Below are 25,065 nucleotides of genomic sequence, written 5' to 3' on the forward strand. Positions count from 1 at the left end.
AACAGGCCTAAATCTCTGTTCAATGGGCTTGAGCCCAGCTAACGAGTGTTTCTTGAATTACAAAGCCCAGGTGGGTGTTTAAAACAGGCCCACTATTTAGATTAATTACAAGTCCAAAAAGAATGGTTTAAGACAGAAGCCCACAAAATGGGTTTTCTTAATGGGTTTAGGCTTAGCTTTCTTTTGCAGCCCAGCTTCTGTTTTGGGCTCCTTTGGCTTGTTTGAGTGCATCCCAATTGGGCTTGGCAGCAACAGCAGCAGCTCCAACCACAGCAGCAGCAGCAGCACCAGCAACAACAGCAGCAGCTCAGCCAAGACAGCACCAGCAGCATCACCTAGCAGCAACAAGGCAGGGAATCCGTAAAGCACCACAAGCAAAAAATGGCAAGTACACCGCTACCGAGTCCCCGCCGCCAAAAACATAATAGGATAAGAAACAACCTATAAAAAATGAACTGCAAGTGCACAAGATACATGTATAACTAAGAATGCAGTAGCTTAGGAATTTAAGGTTTCATCTAAACCTTAGTACTGAAACTTAGAACATGCTAGACATGTGAAACTGAATTAGGAACATGCTAGAGAGAAGTAACTGAACTTGTATTAACATTTAAAACAAGAAACTAACTATGAACTGAATTCTCAAAGACAATCAAATTACATGAACTAGATTCATAACAGGAGCATGAACATGAAACTTAAACAAGAATGTTAAAACTGAAATTCAAACAAGAATCATAACAGGAGCATGAGCATGAATTCAAACAGGACATGAAATTGAAAATTAAAATCAGAAATTAAATTGTACTGGAATTCTAGTTGATTGAAACTTGGCTAACCCAATTAAATCCTCCACACACACAGTGGTCCATTTATAGTTCTCCCCCCTTACTCCAACAAATCCCCAAATTTAAGAATTAGGGTTTTTGAAATTAACATAAAAAATAATCACCACTTGCCTGATAACTCTTCGATCCAAGCTTGACCCATACTTCTTCTGCTCCTCTTGTTCCATGTACTGCTTCATTTGCGGCTCTATCTCAAACCCTAGTTCTTCCTCTCTCAATCGTAGCATCTAAGATTTGGGGAAGATGCTAAGAAGGATACAGAGAGACTAGGGGAAAGGGGTTCTGTCGGGGTTTGGAGAAGGTGGAGAAGCTCGAGTTGCAAAGTTCTGCAACTGTCGGAGAAGAAGAAGAAGGTATGGGTGAAGGGTTTTTCTTTTTGCAGAGGAGAGAAGGGAAGAAAGAGGACTCGATGGTAAATGGGAGAAGGGACTTTTTGGTTGCGGCCGGTGAAGGAGAAGATAGTTGGTGCTGTAGTATGAGGCGGGGACATCGAAAGTTGATGCACAGTGAGTGGAAGCGTCGGATCGACACATCTGGATTGAATCGAACGGCACTAGGGAAGCAGGTGTGGAGCGACCGTTGGATGTGTGATACATCAAAACTGACGGCTTAGATTGGGGTTAGGTACTATGATATTTAACAAGAGCTTCAAAGTTTGATGCACGATGATGAGGCGACCGTTGGATGATGTGATGGATCCAATCTGACGGCTCTCATGGAAATGGGTATGGATATTGGAAATGGATTTGGATTTGAACTAGAAATAATTTAATCATTACAAATCTCAATGGGAGTAACCATTTCCTGATTACTATTCCTATATGCGTAAGATTCTTTATCAACATTATAGTAATCATAATCGTCATGAACCTCATCTAAAGTAGTGTCTCCAATTCGAACCTCATCATCTTGATTGGGTGAGTAAAAACTATCCTCATTTTCAAGGGTGAAACTGGGAAAACTATTTTGGAATTTAAGACTATCTTGAGCAAATTTTTCACCCATCCTATTTGAATTCTCAATAAATTGCTTGAGAGCCACTTCTAGAGACATCTCAGTTGGCTGCTCTATGGACTCTTCTAGAGATGGAACATGTTCATAATTAACATAATAAGGACTAGTTTTGAATGAATTTTCCGAAGACGAGTAACCAGCATTATAATGTTCCTAATTTTCTTGCTCGTAAGACCAATTCATGTGTGGATAATAACTGGGCTCACCATGGTATGAACCATAACTTCCAGAAGATTGGCATTCCCAACCACTATTCACACTATGGTCATAAAAATGATGATGTCCATAATCAAATTCAGGTCAATATTCATTGTATTGGCTTCTATCATACCAGTTCGACATTCTTAATTGAAAGATAATTCATTTCAATCTAGCGCGACTCTAATCGACTCACAGTAATCTTCCTGAACTTCGAAGTATGCTTAAAAGAGCAACCAATATTTTTCGAACGACTTTCCTATTAAGCTCGTTACCCTATAGGTCTCGTTCTAGTCAGTATTTTAAGATTGGGTTCGTTTTTGGTATTGTTTTCCTAAGGAGGGAAAGAAGAGAACGATGATGAAATCCGAACCCTTATCTTGTATGGCCAGGCCTTTCGCTTTACAAGGAAAATAAATGTCCGTATTCAGTCCTCATCATATACTCACCTTTAACACAGACAGTAAATCCGCTAACAGGGGATTCACGGGTGTTTCGAAAAACTTACCTCCCGTACCAGACGGGCGCAGAATCGCTGAAGTCGACTCGGTCCACGACTCCTATGTCATGTACGAACCAGAGGGGCCGAGACGAGTAATCGTCGTCCTTCCCTCCAAAAAATTTATATTTAAGGATACCCTTCCGTAGGGTATAAAAAATAAAATAAAATATCCAAAGTTCACAGTTCAAAGTCCAAAAATAAAGTGCAAAAGAAAAAAAAGAAAATTACAAGTATATAAGAGCCTGTTTGGTATAGTTTTCAAAAATAGTTTTCCACTGTTTTAAAAACATACCCTTTTTTCCTTGTTTTCATTTTCTAAAAATTGTTTGGTAAACTGTTTTTGAAAACAAGAAAAATCAACTAAATCAGATCAAATGTAAAGATTCGTCTAAGAAATAGTGATATTACCCATGACTCAGTTGCGATCATTCCTCGATCTCTTATTTTGTTTTGAAAAGAAAAAAAAGAACAAAGAAAAGAAAAAAGAGAAAACACAGAAAACAATAATTTGTTGTCTTCATTTTTTTTGTTTTCAAAAATAGAAAACAGATGGAAAACATTTTCCGAAAATATCCCTACCAAACGCGTTTTCTCCTATTTTCTGTTTTCTCTGTGAAAATTGTTTTTGAAAAATGTACCAAACATGACCTAAGATATCCTAATACAATTTTTTTTTAAACTAAAATAAAATAATAAAAATCCTAAAAAAAATGTCTTATTTTCCGTTCTTTGGCTTTAATCTTTAGCTTTCTTTACGAACCAACAATTCTTTGGCTCACCTTTCTTTACTATTCCAAAACCTATAGACAAAAGATAAAAACCAAAAACGTAAAAAAGAACAAAAAAATAATAATAGAAAAAATAAAAAAATAATAAACACCTTAAAAAAAATCTAAAAACTCTAGCCTAAAGACAAGTCCGCGTCGGCGACGCAAAAAATTGATCGGATTTTAGATAGTGGTTGTAGTAGTGGTAAAGGGTTGTCGTTCACTCGGACTTGTAGAGATTAAAGTTTTTAAAAATAATAAAATTATATCCAAAAATGTTACAAAAGGTGCGAGGTACTGGAACTAAGGATTCGGTCAGTCTTCATAGCATAAGGCTCAATTATTTATTCTCAACAATTATCGCTCAATAAATAAAATATATGGACTCATATTTTGTCAAAGTAGATTCTCGAAACATTGATTGTAAATCCTAAGCATGATGTATCAAAACACCTAAGCTAAGCATACATCATCAAATTAAATGAAAACCAATTAATTCAAATTATATTTTAATTTTAAATTAATACAAAAGTCTTAAAAAGAATTAATAAAATTACCCCGAGTATGAAGTTTGGCCTCCTCCGTCGTCCCATTTTGGGGTTTAACTCATCATGTTGGAAACAGCTCAAAAGATTTATTTATAGCTCAAATGGTGTTTACAATGGAGGAAAAAAAATAGAAAATGGTGTAAAACACGAATTTGCGACGCACAAAACTCGTCACAAAATCAACGTAAAAGAGAAGTGCTCCTGTCACTGTAGCTATGCGACCCTCACTCAATTGTCACTGTAACTATTTAGGAATGACGGTTCGTGTCCGTCTTATGTTCTTCGTGTTCCTGATCATCATCATCATCAGCAGCAGAAACCGAGTTTGAGAAAACTCGAATTCCTTCTTCTCTGTCTCTCCTCAGACCCCCAGACTCTCGGCAGCCCTTATATGACACATTGTGAACATATTTATACGTGATTGCGATATTGAATCTTCTCTATTAACTCCAAATAATTTTCTTTTACTCGGGTATATTTTTCTTTTATTTTTATCATTGATTACGATTTTCACGTATATGCAGCTAGATTACTCTCCTTATATGACTTATTAACGTCCCATACACACTTTAGAAGTTGTAAATAGCTTCCAACCACACGCCAATTTCCCAAAACAACAAGAAATCCAAAGAATATCTTCCACACTACACATGCTTCTCTGATTTCTTCTCACCTAGAATCGATCCAATTTTATCCGACAAAATCAACCATACCATGCCTGTTATGACCAATCACATCAACCCAACAAATTACAGCCATTGAGTCTCACTGAATCACTCCCAAAACTCCAACCCTAATTCTGCCTGTTCAAAACCATTTTTTCCCGCCAAAAATATTTTTTGAATTTGAGAAGAAGATCTCCCCCCCTAATCCTGTACCGGTGTCCCTTTAGCACTTGCCTTACGGGATGCAAATAGTAATTTTTGGGAGTAAATAGTAATTTTCTGGGGTTCCTCGGGCACATTTTTGGGGTGCCTTTAATACTTTATCCTGGGGTGTAAAACACCACTTTTCGAGCTAATTTCGCCGCAAGAGCTTATTTCTCTATAAATACCTACAAAGACATAAAATAACCAAATAAGTACAAAATAGAGCACTAACAATATATACAAATGAGACATATTAGACACATAAATGCGTCTATCAGTTGCGCTCTCGGTGGACCGGTCCTTTTGTGGTCCGTACTGTTTTTCCTCATGGCGCTATTGAGATTGAGACACCAGATGGTAGTAGTTCTTCAAAGGTTATCGATCAGAGATTGAAGCCCTTTTTAGAGCCTTTTCCTATAGGTGATGTTGAGTAGGTCCCTCTGGAGGACCCTGTTTACCTTGATTGACCGTCGAGGCGGTTTGTATGTTGTATATTATTTTTATAGGTTTTTGATTCCACTTCACTCGGGTACTCTCTTTTCGACTTCTCTCTTTACTGATTCCTCATGTTATTTATACTTTTGGTACTGTTATTCAATTGGAAACATTGAGGACAATGTTAGATTTAAGTTTGGGGTGGGGAAGAAACTTTTTGTTAGCTTTTAGTTGCAATAAATAAACTCTTGAGCCTAGAAATTTATGCCTATTAAGGTTGGCACTAACCAATCTAAGTGGATGGAAGTATCTTGGTTGTAGGAGTTGAGGAACCTATCTGACTAGATGGAAACATCTATAGAGTCTATTCACAAAAGCACGGAGCTCAAGTGTTAGAAATAACACGGGTAGTTTCGCCATATCTCGTTGAGTCCTTTTCACCTTCTTTTTTTATTTTTCTTTTCTTTTAAGTGATTAGGTGGAAACTTCTTTTGAGAATTTTATTCTTTTTTTTTTTGTTTAGAAGAATAACTAGGGTTTGGAATAGCCATTATTGTGAGTACACATAGTTATTTCCAATATTTTCATCTTCATGTTTTTAGATTTATTTATTTAAATTCTAAGTCATTTGGAAGATGATTTTTTTTTTTTGCAATTTTAATCTTTATGATTTTATACATTGCAAATTATTATGGGATATGTTGTTTACGTCTGTGAACTGTGATTGTCCCATACGTATTTAAAAGTTATCTCTATTATATGTTAATATGAAAGTATTGATAAAAGATAGAATGAACTTTTGACAAACAAGTCAAAGCCTTTATGTCATTAGTTTGATAAAAGAAAGGATATAAAAAATTTATTTACAAGGATTAAGTCTATCATATGTAATTGTGCAAATAGTGGTGAAAGATAGAATAAATCCTTGTCTATTCTGTAGTATTAGTCGATCTCCGTTCCACATTTTGTGTATGTATTGTGTTGCTCCATAAGTTTTCTTATGATTGAGCATAATCAATTGAATTGATCATTCTCATGGTTTATTTAATTGTGTTGCTCCGTAAGTTCTCTTATGTCAAGCATGGCCAATTGAATTGATCACTATCTTGTAGTTAATTTAGTTGTTTATTTCGATTGAATTAATCATGGGTTCTCTTGTGGTTAGTTCAATTAATCTTTTGGATATAAAATCATGTTTTCATGTGATTTGTTTATACCCAAAGAAATCCTTATTTTTCTTGTAAAAGCAAGGTCGCCTTTGTTGTTCCTCCGGGAATGACATTTTATGGGGGAGAGTTCTTTTGAACTTGTGTTTAATTTCCATATCTTTGTGGGGATTGCGGATGTGGAATATTATAGGGGTTATCTTTTATCTTTATAAACTCCTTGACGAATGCATTTAACTTTGGCTATATGATTGCATCTAAATTTATTGGTATGTTACTCACTTTTGGTCACGAAGTATGTCCATGAAAACTTCATAAAAATCCCACTAATTTTCGTACCTTTGCCTATTTTATTGACAAAAAGGGGAAGAATTAATGTGTAGTTCACACTACAAATATATATGGTTTTCTGGATCATTATGTAAGGGGGGAGTGGTTTTCATGTTGAGATATAATATTGACTAAGGCGAGTGATACATATCACCATATTATTGTTTTCAAAGTTGTGATACAATTGAACTTTGATGTTGTGTAATAATACTATGACACTGTATAACAATGATTGAGAGCATTTGATTTTCTCATTGTTATCACTACGAATCCTCAACAACGATGATTCTAAACTTAAAACCTTTGTGATCATTGGAGTACTTGGAAGTGACGAAGATTTTGAGTCGTGTTGAAGATGCCAACTTGATCAAGCATGTGGACGAGAAGCTACAATTTTTGTTTATTTTATAATGCATATGTGTTGATAGTTTTGTCACTAAAATTGTAGGTATTTTGTGAACAAGCATTTGGATTGGAGGTATTATGGAGACGTGTACACCTACAATAGTAAGTCGAAGTCCCAAGAAGAGGATTATCTGAAGTTGAGACGCCAGTTGGACAACTTGATGACAAAAGATGTTGTCTTTGACCCTTACAAGAAGTATTTGGCTAAAGGAAAAGGAAAGATGGTTGGGTGCGCCGAGCAACAAAATTATTTTGGGCCTTTGTTTCACCCAAGAGGGATATGTAATGTACAACCCCACGAGAGTTGCAAGACAATGCAGTTACGTACAAAAAATACCAAAGGAGCACAAGAAGTTTAAAATCAATGAGAAAAAAGCGAGTCATTGGAAAATGATATAAATTGTTCACCACCCTTTACCATCATGTGAATATTGGGAAGACAGAAGACTCAACGGACATGCTATGGATGGTCCATTGAAAACAAATGATGAGGACATTCCGGGTTACATGTCGTGGTACCTCAATGTTTCACATACTCGAGTGATACTAGTAAATGGGAGGTCCCAGGTAAAGGACAAAGATACAACTCTCGAATACTTGGTGCATATTGTTACTCAATTACGGTTTTGTTAATGGTTTTAGCATTATTTGTTGTTTAAAATATAAACAGAGAAGACGAGTCGGGTACTTGATAACCCAAGTAAAGCTAGATATCATGGAAGCGAAAATTCTAAAGGCCAATGAAAAGATGATTGATGAATTGAACAGTCTCGTAGATGTAGAAGTGGGTGTAAAGTTTGGCGAAGCGGTGGAGGAGTATCCAAAGAAAAATAGGAAGAGAGTCACCACAAAAAGGAACTCTACAGGTGCATCGAGCAGCGCCCAACCTGCTAAACGAGGATGAGGTGGACGTGGTCGTGATTGGGATTTTCATGAATGAATCATTTCAAACTTATGTCTTTACCTATGGATAATTATGGAGTCAAAACTTATTGTCGAATTATGCTTGGTTATATTCCTAGTTTATGAATGACTGAATCTGGTTTCTTTTGAAAATTGTTTGTGTTTGTTTAAGACGCGACAAAAGATTCAACTACAATGTGTGTGCAAAAAATGCAGGATCTGGCAGTTTTTCATTCAGAATCGGTTTACATTTACCTATATAAAATCTTATTCTGACAGTTATCCAGGGGTTCACTTTTAGAATCGGTCTATGTGGTCATATCATGTAATTTGATTCCTGCGAGAAAAAGTGACGATTTTTCAGTAACTTTTTTTTGTCAAGAATCGAATTACATGTGCAATATTAAAATCTGATTTTTGAGAGGCATATTTTGACAACCTTCATAATCAGTCTATGTGGCACTCCATGTAATCCGATTCTTCTAAGAAAAAGTGACACCTTTTCTGTAAGTTTTTATTCCAAGAATCGGATTACATGTGCAGTATTAAAATCCGATTCTTGTAAGGACACAATCGGCCTATGTGTACATCTCTAAAATCCGATTGTGTGAATTGAATCCAAAAAAAAGAAAATAGTCGTTGAGCCTTTATCTATATAATGACAACCTCTTGGAGACACTCCCACATCACACACTTAGCCTTGAAAATGGAATGAAAACCGTATAAATATTGGTGTCTCGTTAAAGAGTTCTTTTATGGACGTACCACGAATCCCAATAACTGCCAATGGAAAGACTTGTACCAACGTCATCCACAAGCTCCTCTTAGGGAAAAAGTGAGTAATCCAATAGCATTTATAGTTATGTCATCGTTAAAAGTTCGCATACTAACATTTAAGAATTCATTGAATTTCAGCTGGAATGTTTTAATGGGCAACGGAAAATTCTTTGGGGAAACTAAGTTCATTCACCACAAAGAATATACGACGTTGTACCGACATGCTCGGAGATTCATTGTCTAACATTTGATGTGTCAAGTTCTAGAATTGCCATACTAAATCCTATATATGTGACATGTTAATTTCCTAAATTACGTAACAAATATTTTGTTTTTGAAAGTAAGGCACAAACGAATTATATGGACATCCATAATCACCAATTTCAGCAATCGGTTTATGAGGGTATTGAAAAAAACACTATCTTCGGTTCACATCGTAAATTTTTTGGTTAGACGCATGGAATTAGCTAAACATTTTATGCGACCAAATTCTGGATCGAGTTTTTTAGAAAACTACTAAAAAGTTTTTCAATTTTTGATGATAAATTATTATAGTTAATTTCAGGATTAACTTGATTAAACATCATTTAATCACCCAAATTAATATTAATTAATCAGGGGTATTTTTGACATTTAGTGAAATAGTAGGATAAGGGTTATCCCATTTTACTTCAATATACTCATTTTTGTCGTGCAATCCTTGGCCAAAATAATCACACCAGGACGCAAACTAGCCAGTAAAAAATCATCCACATTTTTGCTTCTTTTCCCCCTCCAATTCTCGAAAGAGAAATGAGAAATCTGAAACTGACTTGGAAAAAAAAAAGGAAAAAGGAGATAATCTGACTGGGGACGAGTCAGAACCGAATCAGAATGGCAGGTGAGTGGGATGGTAATAATAATTTAATTTTTAAGGCACCCCACGTTTCTTCTGCAGGGTGCTAAATGAGGTAGAGATGGAGGCATATCATGTTTTTGGGTAGAGGGTGACTGCCGAAGAATGGTTAAATTCATTGAAAGGAAGGACACAATGATGGACTGGAAAACCAGATTATCAGAAGATTATGAAAGAATATATGAATGTTTTAGAAGAATGTAATAACTTTTTGGGTTTCAAGTTCATTTACAGAACTGATAATTTCGTGGTTGACAATTTACAGGTGGAAACCGAGAAATCTTCAATTTTCAGTTCTTGGAAAAAAGACATACTTACCTTCTTAGATAATTTTATCAGGATGGATATATATACAGTAAAAACTATGTCGTACATTTTATGAGATTACTTCCTAGCCGACCCGGCACTTACTACTGGAAAAAATTTCGGATTTATATTTGGATTTAGATATATATGCGGTAGTTAAAAAGAAGATTACAATACTGCCAAAATAGTTGGCAGAAATGGAGGTTTATTGTCTAGTGATCACAACAGGGGCAATGTCCAGAGGTGCTAAATTGACAACATCCTGACTGGTTCCTTTGTTAAATGTATTTTCCATCTTTATCAATTTCTTTTTCTTCTGGAGTTGTCGATTTGGTCCCCAATCGGACGAAATCCGACGCTGAAGAAAAAAAGAGGCAATCCTGAGTTGGGACGAGTCAGACCCGAATCAGATATATTAATTTTTAGGGCACCCCATGAATAAAACGAACCAGGCTTGGTTTTTTAGTCGAAACAACAAAAGAAAAGAAATTCTCATCGTTGAGTTGAGCCTCTCCTCCCTCCCTCTCTCCCTCCATCGCCGCACATCTCATCCTCATTTGAAGGCAGGCAGGCAGCCAGCCAGACCAGTAAGAAGATCAATTCTGACTTATGAATAATATTGATTTGATTAGGGTTTGTTTCTTTTGTTCGGATTTTACCATTTGTTTTCATCATTTATTTATTCTTGAAGCAATTTGATTTCATCATAGTCGAGGTTCATTTTAATTTCTTAGGGGTGGGTTGGTTTCAACTTTTCTTATTTGTTTGGTGAATTAGGTAGTTGTTTGAAAAATTAGGGATATTTCAATTTTCCTATTTGTTTTTAAAAATTAGGGCTTTTTACGATTTTTCCTTTTTTTTTTTAAATTAGGGTTTTTCTATAACATCATAATAGTTGCTTGTAATTTATGGCTGGTGATCTTCTATTAATGTTGAATGCTGTCATTACATGTTGTTAGGGAAGTAGAAAGATCAGATGGCACTAAAAAGTGTCACAAAAATGTTATCCCAGAGGTTGTTTTCCAGGGGCACTAGAGGCATTGTTACCAATACTGGAGGACGAACTGAGACCAGCAAACATGTAACAATATTATTTCATTATTGGATTTGGATTTTGATTTATTCATCTTTTAACAACTAGTCAAAACATACCTTCTTACTTGTATGTGTTCAATGATCTATCAGATTACGGATGAAAAATTGCGAAGTCTTTGTGAACGCTTTGAGCAGGCTACTGCAGAAGCAAAGGAATTCATCGATGAATGCAATGCTGTCTTTGTAAGCCCCTTCCTTCCATCCCTATCTTTATTTCCTTTTGCTTTTTCTACTCTGTGTCTGCCTATTAGAGGATTGACCAGCTAATTTACCCATGTGCAATGCTACAAGTATTATGGATGTCACTTTAAATTGCACTGCACTGCACTGATTATTATTATTATAATGTTTCTTTGCAGGCCCTAAAAAGGGCATTCCCCTTTGATCAACAGTTATGGGCATCGTTCCTTTTAGGTCTTGGTGTCAGCGCAGTTCAGGAGTTTCAAGAAATCGTGAAAATGAGAAATGCCATCGAAGATAAAAAGAACCAGTTGTCAGCTCTTCGTAATGCCATCAAAGATAAAGAATCCCCTCGTCAAGAGTTACGAGCGCCAGCTTTATCAGCATAAGATATGAGCGGTTATTTAATTTCTCAGGCATGAGCTTACTTTAAGTTATGTCAGTTTACTATTATAAACCTATAGTTATATTTATGAATAGCTAATATTGAGCTTTTCTACAGAGCTTATAACTTTATGTCTTGTTTCAAGTGGTTTAGAACTTACTATGGTTATTGGTTTTATATCCCGTTTATTGTGGTTTAGGGTTATAAAACTGTTTTTTATATCTACTAATTGCTAGTGCATTACATACAGAAATTGCTGGTGTGTTTGTTTCGGAAGTGATTGAGTCTCTGTCTGCTAATTAGAACATAGTAAATACATATACTTCTTTCGTATTTTGCATCTACACCCTTGGGTATATTCAGATGCAAGGTACATGCACTTTGGGAGACTCTGTTATGCTATTATGTTCAGGATGATGGCTCCGTGGTTTCAGCTTCGACTAAAAGAAATATATGTTTATATTGTACAACACCCTAGAAGTACAGCTGAATCTGCTTCCATCTATAATGAAGGGCAACCTTCTTGATGCATTCACTTTTTTAAGGCAGCATTGGATAGATGGAGATACGTTGTCCATTGCAGTACAGATGTCATTCTAGTAAAATATATGGAAAAGTTATTATTACTGTGACTTGAACCCACTAAGGAACCATCTGTTACTGTATTTGAGCATTTCACTAAACGTTGCTGTCACTACTCACTTGTCCTGGGTGATAAAATTAGTTTGCAATGCAACAAGATCAAAAACCAGTTCTCAATGTAGTATTTTTTTATTTATGTTTTTAATCAAAACTTTGACTTTTGCGGCTGTATATAAGTTAACAAAAGTCTTGTCCAGGTAGCAAAAGCCATGTTCTGGCCAAGTTATCTCCTTGACTCTGGGTTTGTAGATAGTAATGCTTAAGATTCATTTTTGCTGCAAGTGCTTGTTTATCTGGTACTGCAGCTTAAGTTTTTATTTTTGTAAAACTTTTTGGTCCCTTGAATGATCCGTACGACTGTAACTGTACGGATAGTATCATCACACTCCTGCAGGTCTATGCCCAGTGGAATGCAAGTGAGTCGCCTGACTGTTGGATCCACCATACAGAAAGAATGCAAAACAGAGTGAGCGGAATCGGCGGGCATGACGATGTTTTCTGAGAGTTATAGTAATACAAGAGAGATGTCAGCTATGGTATCAGCTTTAACACAAGCAGTTTCATTGGTCATCATCATCATTGGCTTAATAATAACTATGGTTCATCAACATCTGATTTAAGTGCTCATCTTATAAGATCTACATCAAATCATAACAATACTAATACTGCTAGTGTTTCTGTTTCATCACCTTCTACTTCTTCATATTCATCCAACCTTGGGGCGGTAATACTACTACTACTCCAACTCATCATGGTGGACAAAAAAGAGAAAGAGAAGATGATCACCATCAGATTAATATTAATAGCAGTGCTGGTCATAGAGGCGGCAATGGTGACGGTGATGGTGGGTTGATAAGATCAAATTTTAGAGGTGGTTTCATTGGTGACTTCAAATCTTCACCAGGAGAATCATCCTCAGGCACCAAATCAGGTACTTCAAAAAAAACAAGAGGATTTGATTACGGGCTGTTTATGTTATGCTGACAATAGTATCTGAAAGTTTCGTTTCAACTACCTTTAAACCAACATCCGGATGAGAAGCAATATGCCTCCCAACAAGTTCCAAAGCAGCTTCCCGCACAGAGTCACAAAATCTTCCTTCAACAGCAGATTGAACACTTTTTTCACATAAGACCTCTGGATCGGCTTCAACAATCAAACTGACCTGTTCCAGATATGAAAACTAGTAAGGCAAGAAAACAATAATACTGGCACAACAGAAAATCATCACCATCATAGTTAAAAAATCAAAAGTATTTGAAGGAAGAAGAAATGATCTAACAGCACGTAATGCTTTGGCCCAGGAGAGTTCTCCCTTAGACTCGCCTGACGCAATTACCCATCAAGGTATCAGCCACTGCCCAATCTTAAGAATATAAGCAAAAAATCCAGCACATAATTATACTCACAAGAAGCATGCAGAGAATCTTATCATTTCCTCTAGAAAAAGAATTTTTCTGCCCAAATGCTAGGGATATTTTTTTTGGCTGATTCTCTTGTTAAAAATGAAGAAACAACAGTTGATGTCCACTGGAGTTCGCGAGGTAGTAAGCCAGCTTCTTGAGATTTTGGATCATCATTGTACCAAAGACAAAGATAGAACCTGCAAGTAATTGGCCTGATTATCACATCAAAGTAAGAGTAAACTATTTCAGAAATCAATTGCCTGAAATACGAACCAGCGGGCATAAAGGTGTGCATCGTCAGTCGAACCAGCTCCTTGCATGTAATTTAAAAGCAGTTGCTGAACAATTTTCGTTAGTGAAATCAACCCTGAAGCTTCAGGAGCTCCTTCTGTATTGAACAAGTTCCTTTTGACATCATCATTGTGAATATATGTTAGATAAGATTGTAGACTTGTCAGCTGCTTCTTTCCCAGGCAAAAATGACAACACCAACCCCGAGAAGGAGCATCACGTTCAGTAACTCCCATACAATCTGTATGAAACATTCTTTGACAGTCCTGACATAAGAATGCTTTTCTACTTCTTCCATAAGACAAATAGAACATACATCTCTTGGGTAAATTTGATCAGCATTACCTTCGCCAGCCAACTTGTGTAAAATCCAGAAACTTTCCCTGCTGCAAAACACGGCATCACGTTTCAGCCTTGCAGCAATCGTTCCAAGGAGGTCAAGTGGCCAGACAATGTGCAGCTACATCTTTAGATTTCAATCCTGCATTCTGAAGAAGCAAGACACAGAGAACCTGCAAACAATTTTGAATAGCACAGAAACAGAAGCTACTTGTGTGGTAACCTTGGGAATAAGATTTATCACCTCAAGAATAGGAGTTGATGCTGGATATTCAGGTAAGTTCAAAGTCGACAGCATATCCATAACAATATTTTCAATAATAACTTTAACATCAGATGCATCTTGAGTCTGTCTTTACAGTTGTAAGTCGCTGAAGAACACGAGTCCAGAAAAGACAGCATGCCTCAGTGGAAGCTTCATTGCATTTGGTGGGATAACAAACATCAACTGAAGCATCTGAGATAGAGTCAACAGTTAATGCCTGTCTTAATATCACAGGCAGGTTTGCACTACTTTGAACCAACTGGATAAACAGAGCAGTTATCATCAGAATCTGCCTTTGTTCCTCATCGGGTAGAAGGTACATTCTCAAGGCGCGCTTCGAAAATGGTAGTTTCCAAAGCAGCTGAACTGCTTCATCTATCAGATAGCTCCTATGTTATTGTTATGCAAAAATACCTACACTGAATTACGAATACATCTTAACAGTAGAACGAGCCAGCAGCTGAGAAGAAAAAAATTTAGGAGTAGAATTACAAATTACCCCACAGATTAAACCAATAGCCTTTAATTGCAAGAGCTGGCAATTATCAACCAAGAACGTAGAAAAACTGGTCTTTATTAATTGTAGAATGCAGCTATCAGGAAGGCGCTCGATTGACAGTAGATTTCTAAGAAAACCAAGGACTGTAAAAAGTTTCTAAAGCACAGCGTTTACTGCAGCAGTCACCCTAATATAAGGAAGCAGGGTTAAGTTAGAAGACAGCTGACTGAGATCTACACATAATAAATCGTGGTATAAAATTCGTATAAACTTAGAAATAAAGGTAACAGTGGTAAGCCCACTTGTTTCCACTTTCCAGTTGGCCTCCTTCCTTTAACACTTCTACTACCACGTCTCTTCTTGTTAGGTGAACCAAATTCAACATCTTCTTCTTCATCTTCTCCACCTTAAATACGAGAGACGTGATAAAGAAAAAGAGAGTTTTCAGTTTTCAGAGGAAAGGGGATTAGAAACTGATAAAATACAGTCGATTCAAATAGACCATATGGCCACTTCAAGGCCAACATGTTAGAATATAAAGATGAAGCATTACCATCATAAGGGCCGTTTTCATTTGGTTTATGTAGAGCACGATATGATGGATCCCAAGCACGCATACTCTCCATAATCTGATGCCTAGAGAAGTCTACAACTCTTTCAATTACCTGGTATTGACAAAATACGAGGAAGACTCAGAAAACTTTGATAACCTCGTTCTAATAAGCTAAGTAGAGTGCATAACATGCACAGCAGCAAGGAACTATAAATCTAGTGAACAAACTAGTAGGAAATCAAGAATACCTCTTCCTTGTATAGCTGCTTTGGCATGTCAGGATGAGTCATCACAGCTCAAGCTGCATGGATTGACTCTAAGGCACAAATTACCAACGACATAGCATCTGAATCACACTGGAAAGAGTATAAATTATATCAAACGAAAGAAGTGCACGCTAATCCACAGTATAGGTCCATAGATTTCTTGTAAGATAAAATGAACAGGTTTATGTATGAGACACAACCTACACCAACATATTCATTGTGCTGGAAGTCTTGGATGTGTCAACAAACTTTTACTTTTCAAGAATATCAAATCACATTTGAGCAGCCACGCCAACTTGACAGTTATAGACATTTTAATCAGAATAAAAAACTGAATCATAAAGAAAAAGAAAGAGACCAATCAAGAAATCCTACATTCCAATTATTTAGTATGCCGCTGGTATACACAAAGTTACAACAGTAACTTAGAGAAGAGATCAAACAAGACATGCTTAGTAGATCAAGATGCCAAAAGATACAGTCAAAACAAAAATAAACAAAAAACAAGAGACGTACAATGCCTACACGAGGAGCATATACGCCTCTATTCCCTATGGAAGCAGACTCATATGTACATGTACTTCCTATATACCAATGCCTCTATTAAAAGCAAATAATTCAAATCAAAGCTTCAATTTATTACTTACATCTTCGTTTTCATCAAGGGATACACCTTCAGCTGCACGAATTAGAAGATCAAGGACACTTAAAAGCCTGACAAGGATATCCAGAGGAACAAAATGCAGGATTTTCTTTCCGCGGATGGTCATTGTACCATTAACAAGTGACTTTAAATCAGTTGAAGATAACAACTGTACATCAGCTTCATCTTGATCTTCACTCAAAGTTTCTGCTCTGCTGCATAGCTCCTCCAATCTCTCAGTATAGCCTCTGATGATGCCATCTAAACATTCAACATCATTTACCCCGATACAAAAGCAAAATTTAAAACAAAACACATTCTACGTCGAGACTGCCAATGGACAAAACCAACCTTGAACCTCAGTATGATCTGGCTGGGTTAAGGAGACATCATCATTTCCTTTCTTCTTGACTTTCTGTCTTCTGGTAGATACAGATGCCTGAGCGCCCTGCAGTGATTAGTTCAATATGTGAGGGAGAGGAGTAACATGGAACTAAACTCTTGCCAGAGTAAAATAAAGACCCACGTCAGCACGATTTTCGCCAGATTGATGATTAAGAGCTCCTTCATTGTAAACAAATATTGAGGTATAGCTTTTAATTTCATAATCCAACTTTGCAAACTTTCTTCAAAACAAATCATGTTCAACTATGCAACATGGAGTCATAGACATTCTTCCAGAAACTGACAAAAAAGAAAGAGCAAAAATTGGAATTAAAGAAACATGTTAAATTATATAATAAGGATAAGAATAAGAACTATATGCAGAAAATCTCTACACTAATATAATGTGCAGCGCCTATATGAATAAATTCAAACTCCTAATTCAGTTATTCTGCATAACATTTATCTACAAATTCATGGAATTGTTTCACATAGTGCTCCTATTCCAGCCAATCAGAAACTGATTCCAATAACAACACGCATAAAATTGAAGATGAGAAACTATGAAACGCTAATGTTAAAAAAAGAACTCGAGCACAACGAACAACTTAATTCGTGAATTGATAAAGCTTAGAAAGTGAGCAGCAGAAATACTATGGTTACCTGGAATGGAGTACTCAAATGCTTCGGAATCATATTTGAGAACTTGGTGATAAAGGCTTGAAGGCTCCGTGGAACTACAGGACATAGAAGAAACACCTTCTCTAAGATTCCTGCAGCGACAATCAGATAATACCAAACACAATTAGCATATACAATCAAAGCTTATAAGTAATAATTGTAGGTTTTTTCTACTTCTTTGTTTGTTTTTACTATCTACTTCTTTGTTTGTTTTCACTAAAAAGTACAAGGAAAAGTAAAAGGTAGTATCTTCACAAACGTGAGATACATTGATTTTGACCCGACGGAGACTGATGATGTGTGCAAACTGCAAAAGCAACTCCATGGGTAAACCTATAATGTCCTTTTGGCACATGATACCTTACTATGTCAAATTAGAGTAACCAGCACATGAAGTGCTACTTGGATATACCAAGTTTCATGACCAAATTTTGTTCCCTATAATTTACTATTTTATTCACAGTAACACAGAGAGAAGCGGTAACCGGAATTTCAGACAGAAAATAGACTGAAAACAAAATAAGAAAGTGCCTACTCGATACCACTAATTATTTGCAAATATCATGTCACAACAGCATGTCTAACTGTGTGTTCTGTGGAAACATGTTATTCCAGAACCTCACAAGGGGCCACAGGAGAAGTAAACCGGTGTGAGTTTGCACTTCCATCTTAATTCACACTGATTAAGAAAAAAAAAATAGTAGGACACTTACTAGGTAATGCTATAGTTGTAAACTGAAATGCAGTCATGGTGTACCAGTTCCTACATACTGCCAAATATAGTAACTATAAGCAGGAGAGAAACAGGATGTAACAACTAGGTCTGAAATTTCTGATTGCCCTTGCTTAAATATGATGCAATATACCAGATAATCTTAACTCAAAACTCGTGTATTATCTTCAATTGTTCATAATTACTATTCCACAACTTCAAAACACAGGAATTACGAATTGAAATGCTAAAATCTCAGTAAACATATCACAAAAAAGATTAACCTAAATGACAATTACTAAAGCTTACATTTGAATCTATTCAAGCATCATTATAGTGGTTCAGACTCCAAACAAAAACAACAACGCCAACAACTTCCTATTAGACGCATTTCTCAACCTAATTACTATTTCACAGCTTCAAATCTTGTGTCAAATCAAAATTGACTTCGAAACACAGGAATTTCGAATAAATGTTAAATCTCAGTCCTCATATCACCAAAAAAAAAAAAAAAAAAACTAACCTAATTGACAATTAACAGTCGTAGAACTCAACAGAACAGCTGAAGAAAACTTACAAGTAAGAAACATCAGTGTGTTTAAGTAGATCTGCAATCTTAGTAGCTTGAGCAAGAACATCATTCCGATTCGCCGACCTATTCACACTCGCTGCCGTCGTCGTCTCATCATATAATCGTAGTTCTCGATCAAGAGCACCACAGAAAACTGGAAGTGAAGGTAATGGTAAACAAGGAGCTACTTCAGAATGTAGCGTATTCGTTAATCGACATGCTTTATCGTAACCGAAAAAACGGAGGATTATTCGAAGTAGAAGTAGAAGATTAGATGATGAATCAATCAAATCGAAAAATCAAAAAATTAGGGGATTTCATAGTTTGAAAGCCCTAAAAAAAATGAAAATAAGTAGAAGAAGGAGAAGCAAATGGGCTTTTTTCTCGGAAGCGGAAGGATTTCTTTTGAACCATGTTTTAGGGCATACCTAAAAAATTTAGGGCATACCATGTAAAGACAAAAACAGGTTATTAGATAGTAATCTCAAAAACCCCTTATCCATGTATTTTGTTCGATGCCAAAAATACCCTTATTTACATTTTAAATTTTTTTTTTAAGAAATCTTTAATTTTTTTAGAATAATCTTTTTCTTATTTATTTTAAGAAATATTTTTTTTTCTATTTTTTTGATTTTTATTTTTAAATTAAATTTTAAAAAACATATTTTAAATTTAAAATCTTAAAAACCATTTTCTGAATTTTTAAAAAAAAAATTCTAATTTTTAAAAACTTATTATTTTTAATTTTTTAACGATTATTTTTTAAAAAAATTTATAAAAATAATTTTCGTTATTTTATAAATAGTTATGAACTTTTTAAAAAGAAAACCTTTTCAAAAACTTAAAAGAAAACTGAAAAAAAATATAAAATAAAATAAATTAAAAAAAAACTTGAAAAAGAACAAAATTTAGAAAAAAAAAATCAGAAAAATTTAAATGACAAAATAAATAATAAATAAGCAAATTAATAAATTCATTGAGGGTAACTAAGTAATATACCTATCCTTGAATACCCCTTATCATCCCACCCTAGTTAGGATAATCATTTTGTATGCCTTAAATTTTTTAGGTACGCCCTAAAACATGGTTCTTTCTTTTTGAACAAATTTTGGGACCATGTTTTTTTTGGGGGACTATGGTTTTATTTTGGGTAAAGACATTGGAAGTAATTCTAGGTCACCCCATATTTGATATTTATATTAATACCTAAACTACCTTCATAGTTAATTTTAGGTTATGATTAGTGAAATGATTTAGTTAAAAATAATTAGTGAGATTAAATTAAAAGATGGGTTTTTATTAGATGAGTAAATTATTATGAGTAGAATTTTTGTGAGATTAGAGTTAGAGAAGATGAAGGAGAAAAACATGGAAAATAAAAAACATTTCCAATTCACCCCATTTGAGTATTCAAGTGATGAATCTGATTCTTCATCCCCATCCTCTCATAATATATTTGTTAATCTTCAAAATGATCCGGATTTGGCTTATTTCTTAGATATTTAATTGGTAAAAATTCCCCAAAACTGTCAATTTTTGAACTGGATTTTGAGGAGTTCGGTTACATTATATGATGAACAAGTAACCAAACTCATCTGAAGGTGTAGTTCGGTTTCCTTGTGAGGATGAACAAGTAACCGAACTCTTCTGAAGGTGTAGTTCGGTTGCCTTGTGAGATGAACAAGTAACCGAACTAGTTTGAAGGTGTAGTTCGGTTACTTGATCCAAACACGCAGGTTACCGAACTCCATATCAATGGAAGTTCTGATATGCAGAGTTATGTTCGGTTGGTTCGCAACTAACCGAACTTTATTATCAAATTAATTTGATATAAGTGGATAAGGTTCGGCTGGATAGCAAACTGCATTCTTCTGCGATCTAACCGAACTTTTCCTTTAAAATAAATCAGTATTCAAGGCTTAAGTTCGGTTACTTGTAAAATTGTGTAGGTAACCGTACTCAAACCTTGAAAAATAAATCAGAAGTTCAAGGCTTGAGTTCGGTTACCTGGTAAATTTCTGCAGGTAATCGAACAATGTCATTTTTTTTTGGAACAATAGAGTTCGGTTACTTGACATTTTTTACCAGGTTACCGAACCTTCTCCTGGATGTTTTAGTTCGGTTACATTTAGGTTTAAAAATGTTTGCGATCTAATCGAACTTTTCCTTTAAAATAAATCAGTATTCAAGGCTTAAGTTCGGTTACTTGTAAAATTGTGTAGGTAACCGAACTCAAACCTTGAAAAATAAATCAGTAGTTCAAGGCTTGAGTTCGGTGACATAGAAATTTTACAATTTCTTTGCGATCGAACCGAACTAGTAGGTCATTGTTCGGTGCTCACAGTACTCAAAATAATGGGAATAACAGCAAGGTTCGGTTACATAAAAAAATTAGATCCATAGTTTTTTTAACCCTAGAGTTCGGTGACAAAGAAATTTTACAATTTCTTTGCGATCGAACCGAACTCTTCCTTTAAAATAAATCAGTATTCAAGGCTTAAGTTCGGTTACTTGTAAAATTGTGTAGGTAACCGAACTCAAACCTTGAAAAATAAGTCAGGAGTTCAAGGCTTGAGTTCGGTGACAGAAATTTTACAATTTCTTTGCGATCGAACCGAACTAGTAGGTCATTGTTCGGTGCTCACAGTACTCAAAATAATGGGAATAACAGCAAGGTTCGGTTACATAAAAAAATAGATCCATAGTTTTTTTAACCCTAGAGTTCGGTGACATAAAAATTTTACAATTTCTTTGCGATCGAACCGAACTCTTCCTTTAAAATAAATCAGTATTCAAGGCTTAAGTTCGGTTACTTGTAAAATTGTGTAGGTAACCGAACTCAAACCTTGAAAAATAAATCAGGAGTTCAAGGCTTGAGTTCGGTTACCTGGTAAATTTCTGCAGGTAATCGAACTCAACCTTCAAAAAAAACTCGTTTGTTCGGTTACCTGCAAGATAATACCAGGTAACCGAACCTTCTCCTGGATGTTTTAGAGTTTTTTTTGTTGTTGAGTTCGGCAATTGACCAAATCTGCGAAAGAACCGAACCTTTTGATTATCAACTTCGATTGTTTACGCAATTTAGTCAAATAACCGAACTTCCTAATAATTTCTTAAAAATTTGAGTTAAACGAAACACATATGAGTCACATAGCCAAACTAATCCACATCATATCTTATACTAATATATAAGTCTTCCAAACGTAAGGAAACAAACTACCAAATCCGCAATAAAAAAGTCTTCCAACCGTAAAAAAACAAAGTACCAAATCCACTGACTATATAGTATTAAACAACCAAGAGATAGGCGGTTAAAACAAAGTACCAAATCCACTGACTATTGTATTTACAGGTCATATCTTATACTTAAACCGTCAAAACCTTTTGACTATCCCAATACAACCAAGAGATAGGCGGTCGCCGCGGCATCCACTTCGTTTGCATCACTTAAGGTTCTTGCTTTTCTTTCTCGGCAGTGCCTTTGAACATATTGATCAACTGACTCATGTTAAATTGTCTAGTTTTGTAAGAGAAGCACCTGCTGAACTCAATGTCTGATGTCTCTTTATCCCAACCAAGACACTTGTTACACAAATCATAAAGTTGTTCCCAACTTAACTGCTTTGTGTACTCATACTTGACAGCTACACCATAGTCATTGAGATTAAGAATCTGTCTAGCATCAATTGGAGTAATGGTCATCTCCCCAAACGGTATATGAAAGGTGTCAGTATCGGGATACATTCTCTCCACAAAAGCCGATATCGTGACCCGACAATGTTCCAACATTGAGTTCTCGGGGGCAGTAGATAATCCCGAGTTGGTTATAGTTGTCGTGAACCTTTCAAATTCACCATCTAAAGGCCAATATTTCAATCTTTTGATGGTGAAGCATTGTGTTTGAGTAGACGAATCGCATCGGAATGATACTATTAAACACACAACATATTACAAAATTAATATAGTATTATTACGAATAAAACGACAATATGTTAGCAAAAAAGAATACGATTATTACCTCAGTTAGATTTCTCTGGCCCATGAATCTTTGTAGCCAAATAAAAATGCTCCTACATCTCTAGGAAGCCCAGGGATTTCTTCTTCAAAATCCGTCTTCTTCAAAGAGATGGGTACAAGGTGTGATGCTTTCTTCGCGACTGGCTTCCTTGTAACTCCTCCTTCTCCTTGTGCACCACTTGGTTGTCCTTCATCTTGAGTGATTTCTGGTGCGCTTGCTTGTACTTCTTCTTAAGTTCCTTGTTGAGCGCTTGGTTACACATCTTTTTGGTTCCTCTCTCTCCGCGCACCAACGCTTAGTTTCTTACCCCATTTTTGACGAGGCACTATAACAATTGTATCTTTGTCTTTCTTACATCGCTTGTCCCTAAACAATAAATTAGTTTGTAAGAATCACATTACAAATTACACAATCGGGAGAGAAAAAACTAGGATTTGACTTCCGATTCCGGGCAGTCGGAAGTCATGTATTCTAGTTTTTTCTTCCGATTATGCATCAATTTAGGTTTAGAAACTGATATAGTTATGAGACATATATAATCAGAACAAAACAATATAACATATAAACCGATTGTCTATACCCGGAAGTAAAGAAACAGCCTTTGGCTTCCGATTAAAACGTATCCCCGAAATAAGATTTTGCTAAAATCAAAAAAATATCAAATTTTAAAACTTACATAATCGGTAGTATGTTGAATTCGTCTAACCTACAATTATACATAATCGTAAGACAAATACTATATAGTATCGTCCGATTATGGGTAGCAATTGTGTATCCCTACATATTCTAATCGGAAAGAAACATATAACCTATCTACCAATTATGTCAGTTTTATGGTTCAGTGGCAAATAGCTTTGTATAATCGGAAGTAATCTATAAAATTTTACTCCCGATTCTGATCGATGTAACCGAAAACCCCTAGAAAATGGACATAATCAGGAGATAAATTTTAGATTTATCTACCGATTCTGGGAAATAACCGAAAACCTTAGAACTTATTTTCATAGATTCGTCTAATTGAAGCAACATAAACACATAAAACGATAGAAACTTATCTAATTGGGGCCACTTCATGGAGAGTTTGATTATCAGAATCACCACCACCACCTACACGAGCACCGTCATCCTCTTCATGTTCTTCGTGTTTGTGTTCTTCGTCGTTTGAGGCAATTACTATCGATTTGTTCTTTAATTTTTCTTGATCTCTCGAGAGTTCATTAGTATCAGTCATCGTTTTATAGAAGAATCGACGATGTTTTTGATTCGGCGATGAACGACGACGATGAATTGAAGTTTGAATAGGGGGAATAGTGTTTTACTATCCACAATCGGAAGGAAGAAGACTTGAAAAAAAAAAGAGAATTAGGTTTTGGGTGGTCTTAATCGTTCAAAGGTTATGCTGGAAACTATAATCGGTAGTCATATGATGTTCTTTTGCTATCGATTATAGACGGTTGCCCCAAATTCATTTTTTCTTCAAAATAGATAAAATTGAGTTTTTCTACTTTAACAATCGGTGGATATGATATGTTAGTATGCTACCGATTATGACAATAACCCAGTCTTAAACAAACTAGTAATCGGTAGACATAATTATATTCTCAAGTGTTATGGCAATGGATGGATAATTGCACCATAACAATGAATTATTGTAGGTCGCTATACTACCCTCCCAAGGGGATGAAAAGCCTTCATTCAAAGAAAATGAATCCGCATATAGAATCCAACATGTGAATTGATGTGTTAATATAAGACTCAAAGTCGCCTTGTCCTCTATGCTAACTGCCTAAAATGGACATAGAAATTTTATGTGAGCATAAACTAAAGATTCTTGCAGCATATACTTCCCAATGCAAGGGTTCAACCTCATTTCCTACTGCCGCTGTCTTTTCGATTAAAATCCAACTAAAAGAGATTAGCAGAGCCACAAGCTCCCATTGGAGGGTTTTGAAGTTCCAAAGGACGGGAGTTATAAGTTATGTGGCATCTTTCAGTTTGTCGGTGCTGTCAGTACCTGGTATAAGCTTGGGGTGGTCACATGAGGAGTCTTATACCCGAAGTATAAATCCAGCCTTCATAGTAGCTTTTCTAAGTTGAGGTTAATTGGAACTATGTTTAGGTTTCAAATGATTGAATTTTTATGGTTTTCCCTTAGTCTAACTACGTGTTTAC

At 35.6% G+C, this 25,065-nt stretch overlaps 1 protein-coding gene and 1 pseudogene across 2 annotated transcripts; one reads left to right on the plus strand and one right to left on the minus strand.

The window, feature by feature from the left end:
- The first annotated feature begins 10,395 nt into the window (after positions 1-10,395).
- LOC113334242 lies at positions 10,396-11,899 on the plus strand. Of its 2 annotated transcripts, none has more exons than XM_026580577.1 (4): positions 10,396-10,550; positions 10,923-11,044; positions 11,149-11,241; positions 11,418-11,899. In XM_026580577.1, the coding sequence occupies exons 2-4, from the start codon at positions 10,940-10,942 to the stop codon at positions 11,625-11,627; spliced, it is 408 nt and encodes a 135-aa protein (XP_026436362.1). In that variant the 5' UTR covers positions 10,396-10,550; positions 10,923-10,939; the 3' UTR covers positions 11,628-11,899. The 2 variants fall into 2 exon arrangements, with proteins under 2 accessions (XP_026436362.1, XP_026436363.1); XM_026580578.1 differs by having other exon boundaries at positions 10,420-10,596.
- Positions 11,900-12,334: 435 nt separating this feature from the next.
- LOC113334244 lies at positions 12,335-19,274 on the minus strand (annotated as a pseudogene).
- Positions 19,275-25,065: the final 5,791 nt, after the last annotated feature.

The sequence above is a fragment of the Papaver somniferum genome, unplaced genomic scaffold (assembly GCF_003573695.1).
Source record: "Papaver somniferum cultivar HN1 unplaced genomic scaffold, ASM357369v1 unplaced-scaffold_135, whole genome shotgun sequence".
Classification (NCBI taxonomy): Eukaryota; Viridiplantae; Streptophyta; class Magnoliopsida; order Ranunculales; family Papaveraceae; genus Papaver; species Papaver somniferum.